Source organism: Saccoglossus kowalevskii, chromosome 14 (genome assembly GCF_978046115.1).
Source record: "Saccoglossus kowalevskii chromosome 14, keSacKowa6.1, whole genome shotgun sequence".
Lineage (NCBI taxonomy): Eukaryota > Metazoa > Hemichordata > Enteropneusta > Harrimaniidae > Saccoglossus > Saccoglossus kowalevskii.
In genome coordinates, this window is record NC_140654.1 from 21,275,357 (window position 1) to 21,299,789 (window position 24,433).

The 24,433-nt window shown below is 36.0% G+C and overlaps 2 protein-coding genes across 2 annotated transcripts; one reads left to right on the forward strand and one right to left on the reverse strand.

The window, feature by feature from the left end:
- Positions 1-79: 79 nt before the first annotated feature.
- Positions 80-16,772, forward strand: LOC100367829 (protein disulfide-isomerase A6-like). The gene is made up of 11 exons (XM_085508020.1): positions 80-218; positions 3,146-3,287; positions 6,952-7,009; positions 7,333-7,459; positions 7,915-8,036; positions 8,842-9,087; positions 9,532-9,681; positions 13,705-13,862; positions 14,687-14,845; positions 15,104-15,200; positions 16,017-16,772. Exons 1-11 carry the CDS (start codon positions 203-205, stop codon positions 16,089-16,091), a joined length of 1,350 nt encoding a protein of 449 aa, XP_085364146.1. The 5' UTR covers positions 80-202; the 3' UTR covers positions 16,092-16,772.
- A 2,357-nt stretch (positions 16,773-19,129) lies between these two features.
- Positions 19,130-24,433, reverse strand: LOC102801672 (uncharacterized). The gene is made up of 2 exons (XM_085508021.1): positions 24,314-24,433; positions 19,130-22,435 (listed from the first exon to the last, which is right to left on the reverse strand). Exon 2 carries the CDS (start codon positions 22,350-22,352, stop codon positions 20,970-20,972), a length of 1,383 nt encoding a protein of 460 aa, XP_085364147.1. The 5' UTR covers positions 22,353-22,435; positions 24,314-24,433; the 3' UTR covers positions 19,130-20,969.

Consider the following 24,433-nt stretch of genomic DNA (forward strand, 5'->3'; position numbering starts at 1 on the left):
ACTCTGCTCTGCGTTAAACCCGGAAAGAAGGATATGCGCATGCTTGTGGCGTTTCAACCAATCAGAGAGAGCCACGGCAAGGTACGTCCACCCGGCAAGCTTTGCACGTTGTAACCAGCATTTAGGTATTCACTCAGAGTGGAGAGGTGCAAGGGACGGTTTATTGGCGGAGAAACTCTTCCATTTCCTTCCAGCTGTAAAAATGAACTTCGTTGCAGGTAATGTAATAATGTTTTGCGTTGTTATGTATCGCACACAATCTCACGATCGCGAAAGACAACTCTCAGTAACGATAAGGGTGCAAAGTTGCTCTATCGTTGTCATCATGCAATGAGCTTTTGGTAAACATTCTTGATGATAGCATGACGTGTCGTACGAGAACTTAGAAGCGTAAATTAGAAGTTAAATTGCTTCTCGTAATCGGTACAGCAGTGAATGCACAAATAACTGTTTGTAGTGTTGAGGATAACAGTCTGGTAACGTAACTTCTCAACAATTCACCGTACTTCATTGCCGAACGTGTTCATAAAGTAGCAAAAACATCTGAAACAAATAGTGCGCTTGATTTCCTAAAACTACTGGACATTTTGCCATCAAATGCATTCAAAATTGACTGCGTTTTAATACCGGGAAATCATTTCATCTTGCTACCAGTAGTCATTAATGCGGCGCCTTCCACCCCAATACTTGACTGTTTACCGGAGCAGGTGTTGAGGGACTGTGACCCGAGTTATATACCCTGGGTGGTTACGATCATACATTACATGTTTTCAAGCATCGCGTGTATTGAAATACTCCCGACAAAAATTCTACTGTGATTTGCTATCTGACATCACTTACAGAGAAAAAAAATCGCTTGAATTTGAATCGCCCACTTAATTGAAGACACGTCATGCTTAGAGAAGCACATATTCACACACAATGAATGAACGAGTCTGTAATGGGTGTGATCGCTTCCGGGTTTCGTGGTGGAACCCATTTTGTTTCCACCTTGAATTAGTCTTTTATTAGCATTTAAATAAGAGATATGATGTTTCAACCAGTGATCCTCAGTTCAAATAGGACTAATTACTGAGAAGGATAAATCAAGTTGTAACATGACATGCTCTTTTGTTGGTAAATTACACTGTGAATGTAGGTGTGCACTTTGCATAAGAAGTTACCTGGTACTATAATCATGGAAGGTAAAACTGCTAAAATGCAGTGTATTACAAAAAGGTGTGATGAATACACCCTATCTTATTCCTATCTGTATTAAGTAGTGCTCTCAATTTAATGCACTTTTAATCATTGTTGTAGTTTTACCATAGTTTTTTCTCTTCCTGTATTGTGAATTTGTCCTGAACTACCCCCCCCCCTCCCGCACCTAACAAAAAATCACGCATTTTCAAAACTAAAATTCCTGTTACAAGCTTTAATTTCAAGGAAAATCCCCAAATTTGGTGCCAGTTGATATTGCTCTTCCGCCTGGGATATATTGCTGCAAACATAATCTATAGTCTAAGGACTGTATAAAAGTTTGTATTTTATTTGTTCACTCGAAAGTTTGTGGACACCTGAAAACCTATAAATTATAATACTATTGGCATTATTGAAATTGAAGTTGAGTAATTTAATACCTAATTAATGTAGGACTACTAGGAAGTATTTTAATAGATATACAAATATGGTATAAATTAATGTCCGGGCACCAATAACATATGGAGCACTCATTTTGTGTGAAATATTGTGTAGACACGTACAACATATGTAAATTGCCAGCCATGCCTGCATACGCCGAACATGTGGTTGACTTTACGATCAACATTCAATAATTTGAAAATACGTTTCTAAGAATTGCATGTCCATGTACGGGTTTGACTGTTAATTAAATTTGCATATTCATAAGATTTCCTATCCAACCATACAATTGATTGACTTGGTAATAATTATAAGGCTAGTTGCCACATGGACAAACGTATGGCTAGATCAGTTTGTATATAATCCTGATCAATGGGCTAACCCTGCATTCTGTTCATTCGTCGCAGAGGTTTATATTTAGCTCTGCATTCACACGTACATGTATTCATACTTTATTCACTTACAGTTGGGTTGTGCTTAGAGAGTTTGGTTTTAACTTGGAGACCTTGATCATGCACATCACAGAACTTGTAGGCCTTTCGAGTCAAATTAAACTTTGTTTTGTTTTTGCATGAGAACGCCATAATGACAAATAAGGACTGATATATTGCAAATGACAATTGAATACAAGTCACTGTTGTGTCTATTAATCTGTCAATATTTGGGATTTCTTTTTCTGGTAACTTAATGAGGGATTAGTCACCTATACATGTGACAGACAGCCTCAGCATGTTGTTTACAAACAAACTTCTACTCAAGAGCCTTTGCATTTTTAATGTGTTGTTGCTTTATTAGATAATTAGATTATTTGCATTGTTTTGTTTTGACATTGATTGGGAGAAATGGGGGATGATACTAATGCAAGACTGAGACTGAAATTGTGATTGAACTTGGAGGGATCTTAAACTTACATTTGGAATTTTGTATTACCTAAAAAAAATGACAGGCACATTATTTGAAAAATAGGAATGCATAGTAATCTTTTTTAAAAAAAAAAAAGAAAGAAAAAAAATATCAATAAAATAATTTCATACATGTACCAATTGATATGATTCATAAACTTACATGGGACAAAAATATGGTATGATATCAACTATTTATCAATAAATTTCAACATGTCTTTGATTGCGTTGAATGACGACAATGAGGCTGAAACATTTTTTATGACAAGAGTGTTTAATTACTTTGTTTTATTGTTTGTTCGATATACATTACAAATTTGTAAATTAGAGTTAAGGGAAGATATATGGAACACTAAATGTTTTGGCAATTTTAAGAACCATCACATCCATTTTAAAATGACTTATTCAGGGGTTTCACAAATGCGTTTAATAGCAGGCCATCACACAGTCGCTGTAACAAAAAATTAAAAGGCTCTCAGCAGTGCAAAGCGCTGTAGCGAGGCAGGCGTAGGCAGTCGGGACAGAGAGTAGACGACCAATTTGGGTTTGTAGCAGGCCATATGGCCGCCAGTCGGCTCTTAACAAAACCCCTGCATATTAAATTCATATCTCTTTGGTTTTAGGTCTTGTCCTGTGTACCGTGCTCATAGGCTGTTCCAATGGCTTGTATAGCAGTACATCGAACGTAGTGGATCTGAATCCAGATAAATTTGATAAGATGTTGAAAAGTGATTCCCTGTGGATCGTTGAATTCTATGCACCATGGTAAGTAAAACTATGACTAAAAATACCCTTGCTCAAAATCTGAATATAGCTCGAGGACAACCAATCCAAAGACTTGTACTTGAAAACCTGAAATTCAGAGTATGCAGTTTGTAACATGGGTACTGAATGGTTGCCGAGATTTGAAAGTAATTTGCAACAGTTTTGTTTCATGTAAAATATAACTAAATCAACATGAAAATGTTAAAATCAAGAAAATGATGACATTAACCAGATTCTTATTAAAACATACAATGTAGCTGAGGCATTTCATGCAAAATTAAGGCCTGTCTTCATACTGGCATTTTTGTTACAAAGACAGGTAAAATGTAGAAATTGCTGATTGCCACTGACAGGTGAAATCAGTGTTGCTGCCAGGCTGCGTCATCGCGACATTCTCGCAAAATTCACAGCAATGACGCGTTATTTTACAAACCCTGGGCCACAGTTGACGCACTAAAATAGTGAGCCATGTCGCGCATTTTGCTTATCACTGGGTCCACGATTACTAAAAGACCGTGTAACCGTGCTGGGTCATTGCCTTGGTATACTCAGTTCTTTTTGTGATTCAATCAATGTAAAGTAAACATTGTTGCGATTTTTACACAAATTTGATTGGCAGAGAGACGCACTGCGTCGCGGATGTTCCCAACTCACGACGCCAGGGATACAAGTAAAACCCTTTGTTGTTGCCGCGCGTCTACCGAACGTGTAAGTCATGGCGGGTCGGCAACTTACGGCTGGGCGACAAAAGCGTATTACGCTTTTTTTTCCAAGCAATGGGGCTTCAAATTCATTGCAGAAAAGTTCTGAGTCATTAAGTGACCATGATCAAGATGTGAGCAACGCCGAATTGACCGCCAAGTCGCCTGAAGTTCAAGTTGAACAATGCGAACCTTCGTCTAAAAAGAAAAAGACTTTTGAACGCAGATATCAGGCTAGCTGGGAACAAAACCCGAAATATTCCCATTGGTTACAATATGATCGAGAGAAAAATTCCATGCAGTGCAAGATTTGCCTTCAAACTGGAAAGAGAAACCCTTTCACTGAGAAGGGAGGCTGTGTGAATTTCCGTACAACAACGCTGGACCGCCACATCAGTAGTGGAGATCACGTGAAAGCAGTTCAAGAAATCGCACTACGTGCAGACTTCAATACCACTGTTCAGAAAGTATTATCCGATAATGACAAAGCAATTATTTCCGCAATGCAGACCGTGTTTTGGCTGGCGAAGGAAGACATAGCAACACGAAAATATGAATCGCTGCTGTCATTTCTAAAGTTACAAGGTGTTGAAACCATGGATAAACTCAGAGTTGGGCAGAATGCATCATACACTTCACGTCAAACTGCCGATGAAATGCAAGACGCGATTGCTGCAGTGATATCCAAGGAAATCAAACAACAATTACGACAGAGTGAATTTCTGAGCGTGCTATCTGATGAAAGTACGGACATTTCTGTCACTAAGAAACTAGTAATCTATGCCAGATTGATCGATGACGATTTTACTCCTAGGACACGGTACATCGGAAATGTCAAAGTCAAAGACGGTACATCGAGTACAATATCTTCATCACTGAAAACTACTCTGTTGGAGGGAAATTGTGTAAAACCCCACCAACTCATCGGTTTTGGCAGCGATGGCGCCAGTGTAATGAGAGGAAGGCTGAATGGTGTTTCCGTTCGTTTCCAACGAGAAATAAACCCGTTCATCATTAGTATCCACTGCATAGCTCACCGCTTAGCTTTATGTACCAGCCAGGCAGCGAAATCTGTCACATACCTCCAGAAATACTCGCAAATTCTCACTGATATTTATTATTATTTTTCAAGATCGGCCGTGCGTACTGAGAGTGTGAAGGAAATTCAGTCAATATTGGACGATCCACTTTTGAAATATAAGGAAGTCCATGATGTTCGCTGGTTTTCATTTTATTCATCACTAGAAACAATATACCGAACTTACGGCTCATTGGTAACATATTTCCAGTCCGTTGCAAGTACACAACCAATAGCAAAGGGACTAGCAAAGAGAATGACCTGTTACGAGTTTGTCGCAACAACACACTTATTAATGGATATAATACCAGTTTTAACCCATATGAGTATGGTATTTCAGTCAGCGGATATTGATATTGCCATTGTGCAAGCTTCAATTCAGACAACCACGGCCAGAATCAAAGAGTTGGGCTCAAAAAATGGAAAATATCTCTCCGATTTTGAGCAGATGTCGTCGGCTAATGGCAAGACGTATACCGTGAATGGTCACAATATAAGTGCAACAACAAACCAAAAGAAACACTTTGATAATATCAGATCAGACTTCACTAAAAATATTCTTGACAATTTGGAGGAAAGGTTTCCCCAAGATACTACTACATTAATTAATGCATTTGCTGTTCTTGCAATGCGACCTCTGTCATTTTTGCCCAAAGACCAAGTTGACGTATTTGGGAACACCGAAATAGAAGTCTTAGTCAATCACTTTGGAGCGGCGAAAACCACTGAAGACGGTACTATTATTGAACGCATTGTTGACCCAGATTGTGTTTTGCGTGAGTGGGCTACTGCCAAAGAACTTGTGCTGTCTCAGATGTATCCTAGAGACAAAATGGCAATTTTGTGGAAACTATTGTACACCTATCACCGTGGCTTACTTCCTAATTTGCTTAAACTTGCGAAAATAGCTTTGGTTTTGCCAGTACAAACCGCTGATTGTGAACGCGGATTTTCGGTACAAAATAAAATCAAAACAAAGACACGAAACCGCTTAGAAGCAGAGAGACTTCATGTATTGTCACTGATCTCTGCTGAGGGATCATCCATAGAACATTTTCCATTTGATGTTGCCTTAAACGAGTGGAGGCAGTTAAAACAGAGACGTATATTCAACAAAACTTCTTAACTGTTTCAGTCTTGGTAATTAATAACGCAATTGCGTGACTGAGTGCAGAGAGCTCCCTGTTGAGTGTAAGGTTAACCAAAGGTCAGTCATTCTGATAATGTACGTCTTACGATGATGTCACTTTTAATATTAGCTCTGCAAATAATGATACAACTTGACAAGTGGTCTTCACAATAGCACAGTAAAAATTGCATGCTAAGTTTTTTATTTGAGAAATTAAGTTGATTGAAATTGTTAGTAACATAACGTACTTGTCTAGTGTATTTGGCAACATTATGCACATTATTGTCTAGTGTATTTGGCAACATTATGCACATTATGACATATTTTTATTCTTAACCTTTTACTTACCAATCATCTCAGTGGAACACTAGTAGTAGTTGGTAACACACAACTAAATGTATTGCAAGCTTATTTTTTTATTTGAGAAATAAAGTTGGTTGAAATTGATTTTGAACTGCTTTATTATTGTTCCCCCCAAAATGCAAATGTCTCACAAAATTAATGTGCATGGGACACATTGTCTCCTCACAAAAAAATCCTGGCTGCAACACTGGAAATAAAAGATGTTAAAACTGGCTAAAGTGGGCGTCGATGTTATGAAAAAACAGTTCACATGAATATGCACTAAGAATGTAATTTTTTAAGGGCTGCTGGATGAATACTTCATAAATATTGACAAGACACTATTTTATAACCTGTGCAGTGCAGACAAATTCTCCTATTACAAGTTATTTCACTTTCGGTTTACTGTTACAGGTGTGGGCATTGTAAATCATTGGCTCCAGAATACGATAAAGCAGCTACGGCACTCAAGGTAGGTTTTATAATTAGAGACTTATTGATGAGAATCTGTGCGAGAAACTTGTCATTATTGCCGACAGCATTTAGCTAGTGAGATTGACATAGATTTCTTTTTCTAATCAGTTAAAAATCTGGTCCTAGTATGGTTTGTACAATGCAAAACTGTCTACCTGTAAGACATCATTTGCACAGTTTTGTGAACTTCAGGCCCCCTGAAGCTGTGAGTGATAAACAAGCAAACTGACCTTGGCTAGCAAAGTTGTCTGTACAATCATATTATTGTGATGCAGTGAAAACCATGAGATTGTTTCATAAATAATGTTTTTTATATTTCAGGGTGTTGTAAAACTTGGTGCTGTAGACATGACACAACATCAGCAACTGGGGTCTCCATATCAAGTTCAAGGTTTCCCTACAATAAAAGTTTTTGGCCAAGATAAAACAAAGCCAACAGATTACAATGGTAAGTTTGCAACCAGTAATACATTTCCTAGAGTGGCTGAATTTGGGTACATTTGGTAACTTCTTCCATTTCATGATCTGAGAGTATACATAATAATAGTTTATTATGCAACTGTAATCTGCTGTGAATACAGTAAGGTAGAAATAGTGTAAAATAAAGCAACTAAAAATAACTGTACAAATTTAAAAGGTCTACTGAAAAAACTACTGAAAAAAAAAATAATCAGAAAATAATAAGTAATAAAATACATAAGATACATGCATGAATGCATAGTTTTGTGTAATACAAGAAAAACGAAATGTGTAGTTTTTGAATAATAAAAGATAACTTTAAAAAAAAAATATTAGCATACTCCTAGCTCTTTTTTATCTCTCGCTTTACTGTGTTCAAGCTCTCAGATTTTCAAAAAACCTGATTTTTAATTGACATAAGCTGTTTATTCTATTGTATCTCAGGTGCTAGAACTGCAGATGGTTTAACAAGTGAAGCATTGAAACAGGCTAAGGATATGGTTAACAAAAGACTTGGTAAGAAGGCGGGTGGTGGCGGCGGCGGCGGCGGCGGCGGCAGCAGATCTGTAAGTAATCATATTACCATTTGTGAGGAATTCCATGGCCAAGTACATAAATTGGGATTAGGGAAACTTGCATTGAATGTAATTAAATTTGGTAGTACAACAGAGTGTAGGAATATGGTGAAGCAATCAGATTTACAGACAGAAAGGGGTACATTGTATTTGTGTCCCTTAACTTGACTCATAATCAAAATAATTTAACTATAAAACTGGACTTTTTAGTCTGTCTGGTTGTAGTTCTAAAACTGGGACTTGTGAATTGGCATCTGTGCATGCTTGTGTTCATATTCAAGTGTATCTTGCTTACCTACACAGATCAAGTTCAAACTTAACACATGCATCAGACATTGTGTCAGACAAATGTATTTATTGCATGATCGAATTCAAGATTGCCGATTGGCAGCCATTTTAGCTAAAAATCCATCAAAATCACACACATTCACCACTTCGAAACTCTCTGTGAAAAACGATTTGGTTTAAACTTGCTACATACATTGAACAGAATGAGACATTGATACACTCTTTTGTAATAAAATAAAAAGAAATGTATTTCTAGATTCATATTTCTTACATGTCGGTAGCATTACCGGTAAGTTCAAAACAAGTACACTCGTACATCAGTGCTATACAAGTGAATTTGTGTCATAATTAGATTTAAGATGGCTGAATGGCAGCCATTTTAAGCTAAAAATGCATGAAAATTGAAACATTCACATCAGACATCAGATGTACAATTTATAGATATTTAACACACTAAATAATACTTTCATTAAAAACTGTCACAACTTTTTTTCTCTGCCTTTTTCAGGGTGGCAGTGGTGGTGGTGGCGGTAGTGGCAACTCTGACGATGTTGTGACACTCACAGACCAAAATTTTGAAGATTTAGTCTTGAATAGTGAAGACGGTTGGTTGGTTGAATTTTATGCTCCGTGGTGTGGACACTGTAAAAACCTGGCTCCCGAGTGGGCTTCAGCTGCAACACAACTGAAAGGAAAATTCAAGTTGGGAGCTTTGGATGCGACTGTAGAGACAATCACTGCTAACCAATATGGGGTAAGTTTTTATGGCAGTTTTTAAACAGGATTATGCCTGTATATTCTTTTACGAAGTAAGTCTACTCTTTTAATCAGATAATTTAGATAATGTAATTTCTATTTTGGTAATCTTCAGTAATCTTCATAATAACGATAAACTGTCGCCAGGCTTCGTCCAGACAAAATTATCTGAAAATGTAGATCAGAGTTGAAATGTTGTGTGATGGTATGGGTGAGTGCACAAGGTTAAAAGGTCGGTCAGTGTTTGAATGTTGCAGGGCATACAGACAGACTATTATCTGGAATTCTTTAGGTGTGAAGTGATTCAGAATAGCATGTGTAGACTTGTTTACTGTTGCAATTATATTTGCTGTAATAATATATGTAGGTCCTCTGTATGTGTATGTTGTATTTAATACTACATATACTAAATCTTTGAAATGTACAATGTTGTTGATTTCAGGTCCGAGGTTATCCAACTATTAAATACTTCCCTGCTGGCAAGAAATCTAGGGAGGGAGAGGAATATACTGGAGGTAGGACGTCGGGAGATATAGTGAACTGGTGTTCAGACAGGGCTGCCGAAAATTTGCCACCTCCAGAGATTCATGAGGTACGACTATTCGGTTTCGGTTTCAGTTGCCCATCTGCATGACACCATTACTGTGGAATACTTTATTTTCGCTGGAATTAATTTTCGCTGAAAAGGCTTTTGGGGCGTTTTGCTTGGAATTTATTTTCACTGATTTTTGATGAGTTGAATGTGAATTATAGGGAAAAAAGTATACTCACTGGATTTTATTTTCACGGAATCATCCCTCCAGCGAAAATAGCGAAAATATATTCTGAGCGAAAATAAAGTATTCTACAGTATATTAACTCTTTGAACATTGTGTAAATCAATCCCGATTATGGGGAATACTGTAAAATACTTTGTTTTAGCTGGAATTAATTTTCACTGAAAAGGCTTTTTGGGGCATTTTGTATGGAATTTATTTCACTGGCTTTTGATGAGTTGAATGTAAAATATAGGAAAACGGGTATATTTGCTGGATTTTATTTTCATTGAATCGTGCATCCCTTCAGCGAAAATAAAATTCCAAGTGGAAATAAAGTATTTTACAGTATCTGCATTTACGGCTTTCAAACTGAAATGAGTATTGTTATTGTTTACGATCAACTGAACTAACAGTAAAATGAGACTACCGTAAAAACTCGATTAATTCGCGGTCTCTATTAGTTCGCGCACCCATTTTATTTTCGAACGCTAATTTTTAAATGTATCCTATTAATTCGCGGGCCAGAATAAAGTGGATAACTCAGAATATATTGCATGAAGACATTAAAAATATACATATAATTTTATGTTATCAGTACCTGGTTTCGCCGCAATCGCAGATGATCTCCGGCATCACAGCCTTTCAGTTAGCAAGCAGTTTAGGTTTGGTAAAGATTTGACGCGAAAAAAATCATTCCCCCACGACACTACAAATGTTGGGCAAGATTATTATCAAGTCGATAAATATCCATCGGTCAGCACATTGATTACGAATTTCCGTGATGGAAAGCTTAGTACAGGGCTTTTTCGTCGCTGGTCCACAGGGTTGCATCGACCATGTGCCCGCCATTATTCTATTACGTCATTTAAGTGAACCGCCTATGGTGCGTAAGTTGACATTTTTGATTGGTCGGGCGATTGACCTCGTGTCACATTTTCATTATACCGGATTCGGTAAAAAACACAAAGTTAAGTGGTCATGTACGTTCTATAAATCTAACCTTGCACACATAATCTTGTACTGATGTGTTTTTTGTCCAAAAAATATAAAAAAAATTTCCCTTTCATTTAACCCCCAGTTAACTCTTCGTGTCCATGGTATTTGTGAGAGTTAAAGGATTTTTCGAACAAATGACAAGTAACTATATTGATTTGCGTCAAGCTGGGTGGCCCGAATTTAAATATCAGTGCATGAACTCTGGATGTCATTGCCCAGTGCCGCACGTAATTCAAACGCGTGGTTATTAGAGTTCAGTCGAAATGTGCGTGAATAATGCGATCGAAGTCCGCTGCCCAGAGTTTATTATATTATAGTAAAATTTTATTTGACGTATGGTATGTTTATGTTTGCATAATTATTATGAATGCAACGCATTATCAAGTCGGTGATATTGAAATATTCACAGACCCAATACCCCGGGTCAGTGCCCTAACAATTGTTGAAAAAAAACTAATTATCATGAAAGCAATACATAACGAAGTACAGAGCCGGAACAATATTGTAAACAAATTTGCGTGATTAGAAAAGCATTGCACTAAGTAAACGACGTTCAAGTTGATATATTCAAGCCAGTACAGAGTTGCATACAAGTTGCGTAATTACAGTACCTTCGGATATAATAACAATTTTACTAGTTTGACGTGCGGGGCACGAAAAAAAAAAGGTTGCTAAGGTAACGCACCAGTTCAGTGCGTGACTTGGGGTCAAAATTCGGTCAACACACACTTGATGTCAGCATCGCCGCTCAACAAGTTTCGCAAAAAAGTACTTGAAGTTCAATTGCGTTCCAAAATGATGTCGCTGATCACTCAGTTGTCGCAGCGTGTGTTGTGTCATGTCCATGATGCACCCCGTTTCGACGTTGGCTTGCTTTTCCTTCTTAGTGATGCGACCTCTCACCAATGTATTAAAACACTTTGAATTTATACTTTGCTTGATTATATTTGGTCAACGCGAAACCTTATTTTTTCTAAACATTTTCTGAGACCATTTTTATCAACGCAGGGTTATTTTTCCCGACAAGATGGGCTTCGTAATATCTGCCATAACATCGCCCGGGCGATGCCTAGAAAAATAAAACAAGCAGCCTATCGGCTGAGATAGCTCCGCTGTTAGCAATGCACATTTCAATTAAAGAACTGAAGACATCATTAGAAAATGAACAATATGTATAGTATCAAAGCAATCAGACTTACAGTTTTTAACAAGAATTGAAAAATATCACTTTCTACCAAAAATGACCAAAATATTCACCGAAATTATAGAATCGAAGATACCATCACGAAATGAACAAATCTGAGAAAGGTCTACATGTAGTATCTAAATATGTAATATCAAAGCAATTGAACTATTGGTTTTTAACAAAAGTCGAAAATATCACTTTTTACCAAAAATGACCAAAATATTCACCAAAATTAGAGAATTGAAGATATCATCACGAAATGAACAAATCTGAGAGAGGTCCACATGTAGTACCTATATATGTAATATCAAAGCAATCAGACTATTGGTTTTTTACAAGAAGTCGAAAATATCACTTTTTACCAAAAATGACAAAAATATTCACCGAAATTATAGAATCGTAGATACCATCACGAAATGAACAAATCTGAGAAAGGTCTACATGTAGTATCTAAATATGTAATATCAAAGCAATTGAACTATTGGTTTTTAACAAGAAGTCGAAAATATCACTTTTTACCAAAAATTACAAAAATATTCACCAAAATTAGAGAATTGAAGATATCATCACGAAATGAACAAATCTGAGAGAGGTTCACATGTAGTACCTATATATGTAGTATCAAAGCAATTGGACTTGCGGTTTTTAACAAGAAGTCGAAAATATCACTTTTTACCAAAAATGAAAAAAATATTCACCAAAATTAGAGAATTAAAGATATCATTACAAAATGAACAAATCTGAGAGAGGTTCACATGTAGTACCTACCGGTATATATGTAGTATCAAAGCAATTGGACTTGCGGTTTTTAACAAGAAGTCGAAAATATCACTTTTTACCAAAAATGACAAAAATATTCACCAAAATTAGAGAATTGAAGATATCAACATGAAATGAACAAACCTAAGAGAGGTCTACCCAAGGTACATATACACCAAGTATCAAAGCATTCAGGCTTGTAGTTTTCAAGAAGAAGTCGAAAAAGTAAAACATTGACACGGACAATCACTCATATGATAAGCTCCGCTCGACAAAGTCGACAGCGGAGCTAAAAAGGCAGTGCAGCCAGACGGCTACTTTGTAGCCACGTGTTCATTGTTTGTTTGTGTACAGAGTGACCTTTGCCATTTCACTGTTTCATTTCAAGTGTAACATGGTGCGTGGTCCTTGACGCAGTGCGTGTTCTCTGCCCGACTATACGCCATGAATGTCGCTAGCCACGAGTCTCAGAGGCACTAAAAAACGTCCTGTAATCGTGTTCATTGGAAAACAAAACAAATCACTAATAAATTTATGAAAACAGCTCTTTTTTGAATCGATCAAAAAGTACTCTTTTAATTCGCGCACCAAAAACCAATAATTTCCATTTTGACGCTATTAATTCGGGCACTTGAAAAAATTATTATTTCTACTACCGCGAATTAATTGAGTTTTTACGGTATGTCGACTATCAGCATGTAGTTCTCATAACCCATTTAAAAGGTGGTGGTCGTCACAACTGCTTGCGCTAAGTATGCATCCAAAACTACACATCAACAAATATGCATTATTTACACAAAATTTGAACTCTTCAAACGCACACGTGACAACCACTTCCATTTCATACAGGTAGTGCTTTGAAATGCAAAGGTGAAATATGTACTAGGACAGAAAATAAAATGTTATTTCTTTTCAGATTACTGAAGAAAAAGTTTTAACAGACTCCTGTGAGGGCCACCAGTTGTGCGTCATTTCCATTCTACCGCACATCCTGGATACGGGCGCTGTGGGTCGCAATAAATATTTAAATTTACTGCTAGATATGGCAGACAAGTACAAGAAGAAGCAATGGGGGTGAGTGACCTTTGAAAAAATAAAGTTGAATATGTTTTTGAAATCAGTTGTTTACTTCTGACAAACATCACAAATAAGGTTGACGCACAAGTTTTATAAAAAATTCTGGGTGCTCTGGGTGATTTTTGGGGGTGTTAGTTAATGCGACAATTGTGAACAGAAAACAATAAATGGCAAACATTTCCCCATATACATCATAATGTAATTTTTGTTAATTCGTCTTGAGATAGTAAATTAAAAAAAAATTCAATTTACTCTTTCAATGCATTAATTTTTCCCAGCCAACACTTCTTTGATAGCTTTGCACCAGATTGATGCAATTTCTCATTGACTACAAATCTGAATCAAAATTTTGGAAAAAAATAGGTCAACATTTGTTGAATGATAAACGTGGTACGATTTTCTGATGCTACATGTTTAAACATGTAGATGCATATCCTAGTTTAATTCCACTACCACCATTTTTACATGCAGTACACTAGGTCCTATATATTAGAGATGAACAGATTGTCTGTAAGATACTAGTGATAATGATATCAGCTGTCACACTTGTCATTCACCTTCAGCGATCAATAGGCAGGATAAAAACACAACACGATTTCAGCAAATGCTAATGAGTTCCCTCAAAACAAATTATTGTATTGCTCTACACGTCACAACAACTCGAAAGTAACAACCAATTCTCTGACGTACTAAAAATGTATTGGCCCCCTAAGCTACTGAAATTAATGACATAACACTGCCAGTCTGTCTAACTGACACTGCTCAATTTGGCGGCTACAACACAAGTGGGTATTTATCGTTCATGATGTGTTCTATTACAGATGGGTCTGGGCCGAAGCAGGATCTCAATTTGACGTAGAAGAATCGCTTGGCATTGGCGGATTCGGTTACCCTGCCATGGCTGCATTGAATTCTAGAAAAATGAAATACGCCTTGCTCAGAGGTTCATTTAGTGAAGATGGTCTCAACGAGTTCCTCAGGTCTGTAGGCTTAAATAATTTTCTTGTATATATGTACAGTACAGTACAGTACAGTCACTGAATAACTTGACATTTAGCTAGATTGTACATTGTAGCAGTGCAGACCTGATTTTATTATGTAAAATGCTACATTGTTGCTACATCCAATTTAAATAAAACTATAAAGAGAAATCATCATGTATCAAACATGATTGGATTGCAGTATGGCAAACCAAACATTGGTCCCTTATTAATGAGATACAATCTATTTTTCTGCAGAGAGTTGTCTTATGGCAGGGGTTCAACTGCACCAGTGAAAGGAGCAAAATTACCAAAAGTAGCAAAAATAGAAGCATGGGATGGTAAAGACGGTCAGGTAAGTGATTTCCGTGATTTTCTCCACGTTTTTATCTGAATCCTATATACATATTCAGGGGTGAACCATTGGGAACTTGGTGGCAAAATTATGCAAAATAGTTTTTTTCTTCACTTAGTTTTGTGCTATTTTATGTTTTTCAATGATGAATTTTGCTGTAATTTTTTTTATTTCCTTTGTTTAATTTTGTTCCCAAAGAAATGCATTCTGACGCCAGTTTCTAATGGTCCCCCTGTTGAATACATAGCTGAAGGCAGTGTGCCCTCTATATGATATGACATGCCACGCAAAAGGATTGGCTGTGATGCAATAACCTGACCTCCTAAGCAGTCAACAATCTTACTCAACTTTTGGGGGGGGGGTATCCCATTTTGACTTGAGATTCATACAAAATCAGTCCTGTTAGAGGGCACTGTTTAGGGTACAAAGCAGAGGTACCATTCTTATAACGAGAAAATAATACACAGATGTAAATAACTCGGACAGATCATGTACTAGACTGGTTATCTTCCTATTATTTTGCTGGTCCTTGGACCATTTGTTCATTAACCATGTAAATTGACTCCAAAATTGTGAAGAAAAAGGTTGCACTTTAGTCTGTGTCAACTATTAGTTAATACAGGAGAACATACAACTTTCATCCATTGTTCAGCAAAATTAGAATATTCAGATTAGCTGTATGCTATATTTATCAACCAATCAGTGTAACTGTCAGTTGGGTTAGGTAAAAAATTTGCATACTAATATTCAGATTAGCAGTGTGCTATATTTATCAACCAATCCATTGGGAAAATTATATATTATCTATTATTTCAGATGCCAGTTGAAGAGGACTATGATCTTGATGATTTTGACCTTGATGAAGATGACACAGGCAAAGATGAGCTGTAAAAATATTCTTTCAATATTTGCTCAAACTTTTTATTTAAAAAAAAAAATTGGATATTCTTATTCTTTCAACTCAGTACATTTTGTTCAATTTTACACATCGTTGGTTTATTACCGGTAAATGATTTTAGCATTTACCAAAGTCAGAGTTTGACGACGTGTAGAGCACACTCAGGCCAAAAAACAAGATTTGTTTCTTGTCAGAATGCATCGGTTTAATTGCGCCAATGCCTTTTCTGGTTTTTTGCCAAAATGTTGTAAAAAAGCACATCTCAGAACAAGAAATAAATCTTTATTTTGATGGCCTTTCTCTTGCGGTCTTATTTGAAGGTTTCATAGTGATATTGAAATTAAAGATGTATTTTAGATTTTGTTGATATGCATTACCGATTTCCAAGTTTCAGGGTCAAAATCCCCAAATTAACTACCGGTAACTTGAAGTGGTACAATTAGATATCTCCATATGTGTACATTTTTCAAGGATTTTAATTCCAAAAGTGGACTACTTTATATTCTATGTCAATTCAAAATGTGTAGTTGATGCAAATTCAAGGTATTTAGAGTTGAACCATTATTTCAGGGGGGGGGGGGGTAGATTGGAGCTGAAAACAAAATCTGCATAAAATAATTCTTCTGTACATATGCCCTTAGTAGTAGTAATTAAATTACTCTTGTGTTGAGGAATATGTTGTGTGATACAAGAAATAAATGCTCTCACCAAGGGCCCCTGGGAATAATGGCACATTCCTTGATAGATCTAAAAATGTGCAGTTTCATCCTTTTTACTGTGCTGTACAATGTAACTTCTAGTGTGCTGAAGTGAAAAAACCCATTTATATTGGAAATCAAGTTGCATGTTTTGAATATCGTACTGCCTAAATTACTTTCTTAGTTTCGATAAGGTGCAACCATGTTATGAAAATACAGTGGTAACTTCATGGCGGTGGAGGTTGTTTGTAAGAAAATACTAGAAAATATTTCTTTCAGGAAATGTAACCATTTTTGAAATGTCATTAAAATTTGACAACACATGTGATGTTTTTGTGCTTTATTTCATCTTTGAAATGACAGAAAAATCCTTATGACATTTCAAGCCAAGTCAAGTCAAGTGTGGGTAGGTGCAAACAGACAACTTGTATAACTATACAAGACTGCTGAAAGGATGTTATTTTGCAGAGAAAATGAACTGAAATAGAGATGGTATGCATATTTTGCTGAATAAATATAACCGTGGCATAGTTTTTAAACCACCAAAATAAAAGTATTACCGGTAAGCTATAGGCAAAGATAATATGCATGTTAGTTTGTCTTGGGCTGAATAGTGTTCATATTTTCAAAGGATAATGTGAATTATTTGAAAGATGGCACTTATTTGAGGGGACTTTTCACGAGCGATGTCCTACCTTCCTGTCATGCGCATAAATGCTATCAATTCGGGAATCATTTACATGTCATACCTCGCCCGTAATCTTTTGCAAAAGTGAAGATAGTGGCCTACAAATATAGTTGTAAAGATATCAAGCAGCCTGTCGGCTGAGATAGCTCTGCTGTTAGCAATGCACATTTCAATTAAAGAACTGAAGATATCATTAGAAAATTAACAATATGTATAGTATTAAAGCAATCTGAGTTGCCGTTTTAAAAATATCACTTTTTACCAAAAATGACAAAAATATTAATCAAAATAGATAATTGAAGATATCATCACGAAATGAACAAATCTGAGAGGTTTACCCGAGGTACCTATGTATAGTATCAAAGCAATCAAGTCGAAAATATCACTTTTACCAAAAAGACATAAATATTCACCAAAATTAGAGAATTCATCACAAAATGAACAAATTAGAGGTCCACATACCCCCCGGTATATGTAATATCGAAGCAATTGACAATGACAAAAATATTCACCAAAAATAGAGAATTTGAAATGAAAATAAATCTGAGAAAGAACCATCCATATCAAATTTGAAAACATTTTGACTTGCGGTTTCGAAGAAGTTGAAATTGTCAGTCGTAGTCACCAACTTTACAATCAATAATATGAACAGTTCCGCTGTGTCGAAAATTGTACTCTTCTGCATTTGTGGACCTTTTTTTTTATCTAGGAGCATTATATTAGCCTTCACTTTAACTGTACATTGTACTAGCTATATCACTGTACATAAATCAGACCTTGACCAAGACTTCAGCTTTATTCAAGGTGCAACGTATGGAGTTGAAGGGATGGCATTCTCTCTCAATTATTGCCAAGGGTAGAAATCAACAGAATTTATGTATTAAATAAACCTCAGTTCAGAGCTACATACAAGGGGAAGCAGCCAATTCAAATTCTATTTTTTTCTGCAATACAAGTCTAATTACAATTTAACATGTATTTGGTTATAAATGTTGTGGTCAGCATTTTATAAACTCGCTCAGCTTTTGGTCTTGTGCGCTGACAACTGCAATGCACACATTACGTTTGTTTTATGAATGTATGTTAACGAGTTCCGATTACCTATACACATCAGTCGTGGAATAGCACAGGTATGCAGAAGTTGTGTAGAATTCTATAATAACTCGTATATTATAAGGAAAGAAAAAAAACTTCATGGGCAAAATGACCTTGCATAAGTCACAAACAATGGGATGTGAAAACTAACAATAGCGGTAGGCATGGTTTCTGTGAGAAACCATAAAACACTTCTCTCAAAATTGCAACATGCATATTTGACATTTAGCCCCCAGTAAGTTGTCATCATGTGCAGTAATCCTTGTAGTTCACTTGAAAAAGCAATTGATCGCCCTCTGGAGACCGAGATGCAACTGCAGCGGTATTTCTGAAAGACTGTATTATAAGCTTGAATTAATTATCACTGAAAAGCATTTTGTGAGTTGAAAGTAAAATGTAGGTAAGATGCATTTGCAGGATTTTATTTTCACAGATTCATCCTTTCAGTGAAAATAAATTCTGAGTGAAAATAATGTATATCTTATGCTTCACATTTCAGTATTTTGAATTGGCACTAATGACACATGAAATGTTTTAGTAAAAATAAATATTGGCGAAAAAAAATATTTATTTGCATAATGTTTTAAAAGTACAATACTAAACTAAATGTCAGCAAATTGGCTAACAAAGACAACTACTAACACAATATTCAGCTTCCATGCATTTCTACTGGAAGAGGAATTAAACACTAAAAATTGCACCTACTCAAAATCAACGTCAGGAAATGTAATTAACTCGTGATAATTTTTAGGTACAGAGTAAACCCAAAGTAATGTAATAAAGAGCAGGGGTCATCGTGCAGTGAATGTTCAAAATTTTACAATATATTTGACATGTACTACTGTAAAATATTTTATTTTCGCTTGGAATTAATTTTCGCTGAAGGAATGATTCAGTGAAAATAAAATCCAGCAAATATACCTTTTTCCTATACTTTATATTCAACTTGTCAAAAATCAGTGAAAATAAATTCCATACAAAACGCCAATAAAATTAATTCCAGCTAAAATAAAGTATTTCACAGTATTAAACATTGCTATGGGAATCGTATTGAGCATGGCTTTGCGCAACTACCACTACACTTCGATTACATGATTTAATACAACGTAACTAAGATATTCTCAGTATCTTCAATACAAATGTATTAAAACACATTCAATTTGAGGCAATGCATCATGGGAAATGGACACTCAAGGGCTTCAAAGAATAACTTTTACAAAAACATATTTGTATTATGATTATCACTATCCAATTTACACAAACTGGTCTCCCCAAAATGACACGTTCAGTATTGAGAACACCGAACATGTACACTCCACAATATCAAATAGATGCACCATGAATTGGATGCTATCCGAATAGATACAACATTCTCAAGCAGAACATCTACATGCGGGAAATAAATTTTCCATGAGTTTAGAAATTATGAGACAATTTCACTCATTCATGTAGGAATTGAATACTAAATACATTTTTTTTTCTCTGTGTAGTGGAGATATAAGTGTCCCCAAATTTCCATTTCATGAACAGTCTGTTGTAGAAAATGTTTCATATGAAATCATTTTATGGAATTTTCTTCTACATGTAAATTGTACCGTACCATAAATTGTACTTTTATTTGATAGAAAAATAAAACTGGGATGAAAAGACAAGTCTTAAAAGAAATGTATTATGGCCAGTAATAACACTATGCTATTAGAACATATCCACATATACGACAACACCAAATTTTTAATTTTTTATGCAGATCATTCTTCAAAGAATCTCATATTTTCTCCTGTAATAAAAACATTTTATACCATGTCTAATCATTTTTAAGAACCTAAACTGGTACAAGCCTAATAATAAGCACTATATAAGAAACATTTACAATGTACTCTGGAACACTATAAAAGTGTATAACAAATAATACACTGTATCCTTGTTATAACAAACTCTTTGGTTTGATATAGTGAAATGTTCACTATAATAAAGCACTTAATACATTAGGTTTGTTGTGAGCGAGAGACATGCAAGGTTACAGTATAAATCGCGATGATCACCACAACAGATCAAAAACAGTCCCATACACGCATTAATACACAAAATTTGATTTGATTGCCCATGTGATAACTGCCACTCTTTAGGCTACAAATTAGGTTCTACTGTCAAAAGCATTTCAGCAAAACTTGGTGTTAATTGATTCCATTATTATTATATTCATTTTGAAATAAATAATCAATATAAAGACGAACTAGAAAGCAGTTGAAAGTAAACTTTACATTTACATGCTTAAGCATAAAAGCCATCACATAGCATACAATATGGAAAACCCACACTGTTTGTTCACTAATTATGGTTTCACACAAAATGTTAATGACTGTGTGTTGACTGGAGCTTTATTTAAAAGTCTACTCGTCTGTCTCAGTACTGACATACAACTTAAAAGTCTGAAGTGACTCTAACTTCTTAATCTTCTGCCGCATTATCTCAATCTCTTCACAATCTGCACTTAATTTGCTATTCTCCTCTTTCAGCTTACAGTTCATTTGCGTCAAATCGTCAAGCTTTTGCACCAGTGATGCCTTTGTCTTGTCCGCCTTTGATTTGTATTTCCCAAAGACATCCACTTCTTTCTGCAAGGTGGAGATTAGCTCCTGTTGAGCATCAGATTCGTTCTTGATCCTCACCGATTCCTCCGTTATTTTTATCCTTATCTCAGTGATCATGTGTTTAAGCTGATTGTTCTCTTGCAGTAACTGACTTTGCAGTTTTCTGGCTTCCTGGAGGTTACTGTCCTTCAGCTTCACGTCTTGTAATGCACTTTGATACATCTGATGATACTTTTTTAACTCTGCCTGTGTGGATGTCAGTAAACTTGCAACCTTTCCCTTATATACTACTTTCTCGGTTTCCAGGGTACGTATTCTTTCACCACGCTCGCCAGATTCTTTTACGAGCTGCTCCATCTGATCTATCACATCAACAGCAGTGTCTTCCAAAAGGCCATCTTCGACGATGATACATCTTGATTTAGGGGAACTGACTTCAAGATCATTGCCAACTCCACTATCCCGGAGAACTTGTTTCTCTCGCAACATTTCTATAACAGTACTCACTTCTTTTTCTCTGCCATAGTACTTGTCTTCCCACAACTCAATCTCATCTTGTAGCTCAATAACTTTTTTCCTGAGAACATTCATCTCATCAAAACGCCCACATTCTCTCTCCTGAATCAGAAAAGCATGGTCTTCAAATCTGTGTTTTTCGGACTCTAATTCTAACTTCTCTTCTGAAAGATCCTTGTAATCCTGTTCGTACTTTGAAACATCTGCTTCCAGAATTGACACATTGATCTCTGCTTCCTTGCATTTTTTCTCCCAGTATGATGCGGCTCTTTCTAGTGCAAATGACTGATCATCAGAGCTGTTAAGCTGCGACGTCATTGACGCTGTTCTTGCATCGCGCTCTAAGTTGACAACTCTTTGACGCAGTTTTTGATTCTCTTCTTCTGTGTGCATTTTACATTCATTTAATCTACGTCTTTTCCCATTCAAGTTGGAATTTTTCTCTCGAAGTGACCTGACCTGCTTACGATCACTACATCTGGCATAGTATTCAAAGAAGGCCACATACAGTCCATTTAACACACTGAGTAAGGTGACAATGAAGCAGTTAAGAGGAGTTTGTGGGATAAGTATCCCACTGTATATGAACCCACTGAAGCATGTCAAACTCAAAAAGATGGTTAATACAAATTCAACCGACAGCAATCCATCTCGCCAAGTGAACATGGTACATGTATTCCTGAAAACCGACTCAGAAACTAATACCGGCACCACTGATATCTTCTATTCTGTGCAAATGTCCTGACAAGCTGTGAATAAAATAAAAATAAAATAAATAATTAATAATGCTGCTGTATTAGAATGTACTTTATATTATTAGAGGCATGTGTGTTGATGTATTGTTGCTTTAATTACTCCACTCATGGGACATCTGTGTAATGAAACAAAATCATGTTCATGAAGTTCATTTCAGGCCACAGCATTTCTAAGCACTGTAAAATATCAGCATTCAAGTACGATCCTTTTCTTTTTAGCCTCAGTATGTTTTAGAAGTTGTTATGTTTTACAGATACAACTTTGAAACTGTATTACAACTCCTATGCTTGTCAGAAACTGGGGAGTAAAAAGAAAACGGCCTGAGTTTTTATCAACCTTGTGTGTGATATGATATTCAACCTTTTCACCACCAGACTTTCTGGCCCAAATCTTCTGCACTTTTTTCTTATATTCTTCAATATTTCTAGAAATGAATCCTAATTTTGGAGCCAACAGGCGAAATTTGAGTCAATTATCAGTTCTAACTCAAAAAATTTGGCTATTTTTGTCCCAATCTTCTGAAAGAAAGTGCAGACTATAAAATGGGACTATTTTGTGAATTTGTGATGAAAAGAAGGAACTGGTGGTGAAAACGGTACGGCGGTTAATATTTGAGGACAATGTGTTCACAGGAAAACACAATCCATCTCCAATGTATTAGTATACATCAAAGTCAAGGAACATAGTTAAACTATATATAAACATGTATTTATAAATTGAAATGGTAGTTATACATTGTACAATCTCACAGTGATGTAGGCTGTTCAGACCCATTTTAATTTTTGCATATGAGCTCTTCTCAGAAGAGAGAAGCATCAACATTCACCAATCCAATTGTTTAAATGTGACTTCAAATGAAAACAGTTTGGTTTACAAATTTTAAATTATTTTTATGAGTATGAACATGTCTTACCTAACTACATTGTTAGTCGCACTATTAAAAATAAGATAATATTTGTTGTATTTTTCTTTTTAAAAATTTAGCATGTTCATTGTTTGATTTGAGTTTTAATAAGTTTTTTTTTTTTTTCATTGAATATTATAGTTTTTGATATTGTGATATTTATATTTCCATTTTTTGCAGTATGTTTCCAGCTTGTTCAACGCCATTTGCAGCCCAGTATTAGTTTCTGACAAAAGCACTGAGTGAGTCGCCAGCATAGAGTAAACAGAAGTATATACCCCCCTCTAGATAACTATATGCGTTCTTAGGAGGGACATAAATTGGAGAGCGCTGAAGGGTAGGGTTTGGGGTAGCGGTTCACAAAAAAAGAACACTTTCCGAGCTTCCTAAATTGTGATTTATTGATCACTCATAAATAGACATTCTGTAGACTGCAACTGAAAATTGGCGCGGTGGGGGTCGACACACGGAAACTACTGGTATTTTACAATAATTATCCCTGTTAACGTAACATTTACGTTTGTTTTACATTTAAATCGCGCAAGCTAATACAGCAAACATCTGTACACTGACGTCAAAGAAACAGACGCTACCAAAAAATCAATTCTCAAGTACAGACGTGTACAGACAGCACATACAACAACAAAAATAGCCTGATGTTAGTGTTACTGCGCTATGATTTTTCTATAAAGGTTCCCGGATTTGCTGTCAATGACAGGCACATTTTCAGAACAAGGCACGCCAACATCAAAGTATATTTTGTACACAACAGTAGTTACCTTACATGAAGTCGGGCTGTGTAAACATTAATCAGCCCCCGACTTGCACCAGAGTAGTGTACATGTAGTCTGCAGGACGCGTCCAGTACCATGAGTTACAAACAATGACTTTCGTTCAAAAAATCTTGACTCAAATCACTGCTTGTATCGAGTAAAGCTCACATATAGGCACAGTTGTTATTGCTTACAATTCCACAAGCTCTGCAGCCCAGCTTTACCACAAACACCCGCAACCTAAAACACCAGGAACGCTTCGAAATGAAACAACGATTCCGGGAAGCTTGGCGTCATCCAGGACATATAGAGGT